At 45.4% G+C, this 5197-nt stretch overlaps 1 protein-coding gene across 4 annotated transcripts; it reads left to right on the forward strand.

Annotated features, from left to right (window-relative positions):
• Positions 1-340: 340 nt before the first annotated feature.
• On the forward strand, positions 341-4825 carry LOC125536161 (putative pentatricopeptide repeat-containing protein At3g23330). 4 transcript variants are annotated; one of them, XM_048699316.1, is made up of 4 exons: positions 341-2894; positions 3192-3239; positions 3686-4048; positions 4161-4825. In XM_048699316.1, the coding sequence occupies exon 1, from the start codon at positions 641-643 to the stop codon at positions 2573-2575; it is 1935 nt and encodes a 644-aa protein (XP_048555273.1). In that variant the 5' UTR covers positions 341-640; the 3' UTR covers positions 2576-2894; positions 3192-3239; positions 3686-4048; positions 4161-4825. The 4 variants fall into 4 exon arrangements, with proteins under 4 accessions (XP_048555273.1, XP_048555271.1, XP_048555272.1 ...); XM_048699314.1 differs by having other exon boundaries at positions 341-3239; XM_048699315.1 differs by having other exon boundaries at positions 3192-4048.
• Positions 4826-5197: the final 372 nt, after the last annotated feature.

Below are 5197 nucleotides of genomic sequence, written 5' to 3' on the forward strand. Positions count from 1 at the left end.
GAGTTGAAGAAAGTATATACGCAGAGACTCATATATACGCGCATCCCCCTGCCCCTATGTGCATCTCTGAGAGACTGAGCTGACATATCATCTTGAGATTGACAAAACCACTATATGCGCCTCGTAGTTGACAAGAACGTCTTCTCTCCTTAAATGCACATCGCTGAAAATCTCAAAATAAATCCAGAAATAAAACGAGCATCAGGATTTGAATCATGATGAGCTGTCCTCCTAACTATCCAACCACATATTAGTTTGCGATGGTTTTATAATTTTGAGAGGGCAATTTAGACCAGCATCGAGTTTAGGGTTGAAAGTTTGAGTGGGGTAGTATGGACGCTCCCAACACGGGGAGTGCATCCGTTGCGCCGTGCAGGCCGTGGTTTCACCCTGCCGCCGTTCTATCACGAGCGTGACGACCCGGCAACCGGCCTCGTCGCGTGGACGCCCCAGCCAACGTTGCATTCCCGGCGTACAAGGAGGAGAGACCCGTTCCGTGTCTGCTCCATTGAAACCAGAGCGCACCATCACTCCTGCGCCGCACACATCACTGCACCCCGAGGCCGAGGGCGCGGGCGCCACCGCTCGCCGACCCAGCCCGAGCAGTTCGCCGACCCCGCCTCTCTTCTCACGGCTGCACATGCAGCCGCGGCCCCTGGCGGCGGTGGCGGTGGCCGCCACCGCGCCATTCCCGCCGTCATGGGCGCACCAGGTCCGCGCGGCGGCGACCCAGGGGGACTTCCACCACGCCATCGCCCTCTTCCTCCGGATGCGCGCCGCCGCCGCGCCCCGCTCCGCCGTCCCGGCCTCCCTCCCGGCCGCGCTCAAGTGCTGCTCCGCCCTCGGCCTCCCCGCCCTCGGCGCGTCCCTCCACGCACTCGCGCTCCGCTCCGGCGCCTTCGCCGACCGCTTCACCGCCAACGCGCTCCTCAACCTCTACTGCAAGCTCCCTGCGGCGCTGTGCCGCTCTCCCGGGGCGGAAGACGCGGCAGGGGAGTCGTTAGAGAACATGCGGAAGGTGTTCGACGAAATGCCGGAGAAGGACCCTGTGTCCTGGAACACGCTGGTGTTCGGGTATGCGGAGAAGGGGAGGCACCAAGAAGCTCTGGGAGTGCTCAGGGAGATGTGGGTAGATGGGTGCAAGCCCAACTCATTTACCTTGTCGAGTGTGCTGCCGATCTTCGCCAAGTGCTCCGACGTCAGGAGGGGAATGGAAGTGCATGGCTTTGCAACCAGGAACGGTTTTGTTGATGACGTGTTCGTTGGCAGCAGCTTGATCGATATGTACGCCAATTGCACTCGAACGGATTACTCGGTCAAGGTGTTCGACAATCTCCCATGCCGCGATGCAATCCTGTGGAACTCAATGCTTGCCGGGTGTGCACAGAATGGGTCTGTGGAGGAGGCTCTTCGAATATTTCGCCGGATGCTGCATTCCGGTATTAGACCTCTGCCTCGTACTTTCTCGAGCCTCATACCTGCCTGTGGAAATGTTGCTTCGTTGCTTCTCGGCAAGCAGCTGCATGCGTATGTGATCTTTGGAGGGTTTGACGGTAATATGTTTATATCTAGCTCACTGATTGACATGTATTGCAAATGTGGAAATGTGAGCATAGCTCGTCACATCTTTGATCGAATGCAGTCACCTGATACTGTATCCTGGACTGCGATGATCATGGGACATGCATTACATGGTCCAGCAAGAGAGGCTCTGTTGTTGTTTGACAGGATGGAGTTGGGAAATGTGAAACCTAATCATATCACATTTCTAGCCGTTTTAACTGCGTGCAGTCATGCTGGATTGGTGGATGAGGGCCGGAAGTATTTCAACAGAATGTCGGACCATTACGGCATTGTTCCCTCTCTTGAGCATTATGGAGCACTTGCAGATATTCTTGGCCGTGCAGGGGAGTTGGAAGAAGCCTACAATTTCATCTCTAAGATGCAAATAAAACCAACCGCAAGTGTCTGGTGCACGTTGTTGAGGGCTTGCAAGGTCCACAAAAACACCGTGTTAGCTGAAAAAGTTGCCAAGAAAATCTTTGAGCTTGAACCTAGGAGCATGGGCTCTCATGTAATTTTATCAAACACGTATTCCTGTTCCGGGAGATGGAATGAAGCAGCACACCTGCGGCGATCTATGAGAAAGAAGGGCATGAAGAAGGAACCAGCTTGCAGTTGGATTGAATTGAAGAACAAAAGGCATGTTTTTGTAGCTCATGATAAGTCTCATCCTTGGTATGAAAGGATTATTGATGCACTTAATGTTTTCTCAGAGCAGATGGCACGTCAAGGTTACGTTCCCAATACAGAGGATGTTTTCCAGGATCTTGAAGAAGAGCAGAAGAGTGGTGTGTTATGTGGTCACAGTGAAAAACTTGCTATGGTATTTGGTATTTTAAATACACCTCCTGGAACAACAGTTCGTGTGATGAAAAATCTTCGAATTTGTGTTGACTGCCACACGGTAACAAAATTTCTTTCAAAGATAGCTGAGAGAGAGATTGTTATGCGTGATGCAAACCGTTTCCACCATTTTAAGGATAGAAACTGTTCTTGCGGTGACTTTTGGTGATTGAACAACAGTTGGGGATCAACGTTATGTTCATGACATGATTTCCTATTGGAAATGCACCTGTACTGAGTATATCTTTTTAAGGATGGGGTTATTTCTGACATTTTTGTGAAGTGTCAGGGGTAAAACAAAGTGTGCTCATAATCACTAGAAATGGATCATGTTGTTCTTTGCATATGGAACCAGTCTTTACTGTTGAAGAGTAATGCAAGACTACATCACTAGTCTTTCTAAGTTTCTAGCATTCAAATGCCAAACTATAGCCACCTGAACATCAGCAGTTCATCACTGTATCTCTTGTCTGTTTTGACGTATTCAGGTATACTGGTCTTCAAAAACATACACTTCACTATAGTTGATATGATGATATTGTTAAGCTGCTACTTTATCATCTGATATGATTCAATTGATTGAATGTGTTGCCACATTTCCATGGTTGGATATTTCGTCAGATTATGCTTTTTATGTTCTTTTAACCTACCAATCAAGGCATATGTCATTGAAAAGGATGATACTTTAGGAAATGCTACTCAGATTAGTGAAATTGATGATTTGCGCCTTCTCAAAGAGAAAAGAAATTGATGATTTGCCAACCAGTTTCTTCTCTGATCTACAGAATGTGATTCTCGCATTTCCTGGAGTGCTATTTTTTGCCAAATAGCAGGTAAACTATGTTCCTCTTATCCAATCTGAGTTACCTACTTACCTTGCATAAAAAATAATTTTGGGAGTAATGTGGGCCTGAAGCAAGATTAATAACTATGCAAACCTTAGTATCCCCCTTGACATTTGTAAGTACTAAATGGTTCTGATACCTGTTACCTCATTTACATTGTATTGGATGGAGCATTGACTTGCAACCATGTCAAACGACCGAGTGATTATCCTGGAACAAATTTTGCAGAATACAATGTCTTGTATGCTTTTTACTACTGCTTGGAACCTTGCTTCAGCAACTCATTTTTCCTGGCAATAGGTTGTTGCCGTCGTTACATATTCATCCTCCACTGTTTATCACAAATATTTCTAACTAATAAATCAATCTATTTTCCTAACTAATGCTGTTGCTAGTTCTTGCACTGACTTCTATGTTCAAAGCATCGATATCAGGTGTAGAATCTTGTATGAAGATTTTGGCACCAGTCGAATTAGAGACTAGTTGTACAGTCCTAGGAAATGCTCCAAGTACAGATCTTATGCAGATCAAACAATAGAAAATATGACGGAACAGTTGCTTCAGAAGATTCCAAAAGCCGGTCTCAAACGCTCCTGAAAACATTTTCAAGCATTCTTTATGGTTGCAACGTGGAGATTGAGATGAACAACCAGTTTGAGGAGTTTACAGCAGACGAGATCTCACGGGTGGTGTTCGGGAGTAACCATAGAGGCAGATGGAGTCCATCTTGCGCAGGAGGTCCAGTTTCTTGCCTTCTCCAGTATATTCAACGTTTTTAGACATGTCCCGGGATTCAGGTACGTATACGCAACTTATCAGTTTTCGGAATCCTGTTAATTTGTCAGTTCAAAATAACAAACATAGGCCCAAGTAAGTAATCAACGTGTGCGTGTTTGTGAAATTAATCAGATGTCTTCCAACAAAAAACTACTTTGAGGCTCCAGAAGCTCCAGAAAGAGGTGAAGAGAGCATCCTGGCCAATATTTTCCAAAGGAAAGCGATATTCAGGATTTTATTTATCTGAGAATGACGGGAAAATCCCACCCGCTTGCTATATTACTCGACGGACCGGGCAGTCTTACATACATTTACCAGTAGATTGATACATTTAAATATCACCAAATCTATCCTTTTAGGATTACATTTGGACATTGCTTCCATGAAATCATTTTCTTGTAGAGCACTGAAACTATCCAATTGTATCTTGAGCTGAAGCACTAAAACGAATCAAGCGTACACTCTTCCCTTTTCCTTCTTCGCGGACTTACTTTGTCTTGGTTAAGGATGTGAAAGACCACCGACGCAGCATGCACAAAGGGCGACACATCACTCTCAATGGCGTTCAAGATAATCCTTCCTGCCATTCAATCTTCTGTCCGTGAGCTGCAAGGATTGTTGAAATGGGGTGCTGTTAGCCAGTGTGTGCAAGTGCGCCAGATTCACTAGGAGCATGATCTGGCTGAGAGTGGATAGAAAGTTGGGAATCTTTCCCTCTTTTTTACGTCTGTATAGGACACATCTAGATGTTATGTCACATCTAAGCTGATGTCCACTCTGTTTGTGGTCTATTTTTTTATCCTAGTTTTTTTTCTTGTTGCTGCATTATATATTTGTGAGAGCTTAGATGTGACATTCTTAAAAAACATCTAGATGTGAATTAGACAAACTTTTTTTTATCCCTATGGGTTTTCGTTGATCCAAGCTTCCTATGTTCGTACGAAAGGAAAGGATCAAGGTTGCTTTTGTGGAGTGCGCAGCTATTTGCTTAGTATATCTTAATTTGGCCAAGCCTGGTTGTTCTTAAGTGAAATAAATGACTTCTTTAATAGAACTACTCCCTCTATAAAGAAATATAAGAGCAAGTGATCTAAACGCTACCCGCAAAAAAAAATGATCTAAACACTCTTATATATTTTTATGGAGGAAGTACATTGTGCTATTTACCT

This window comes from Triticum urartu, chromosome 2, assembly GCF_003073215.2.
Source record: "Triticum urartu cultivar G1812 chromosome 2, Tu2.1, whole genome shotgun sequence".
In the NCBI taxonomy this organism is placed as follows: Eukaryota; Viridiplantae; Streptophyta; class Magnoliopsida; order Poales; family Poaceae; genus Triticum; species Triticum urartu.

Coding starts and splice junctions, on each gene's coding strand:
- LOC125536161 (XM_048699313.1), top strand. CDS start 641: ATGCAGCCGCGGCCCCTGGCGGCGGTGGCGGTGGCCGCCACCGCGCCA.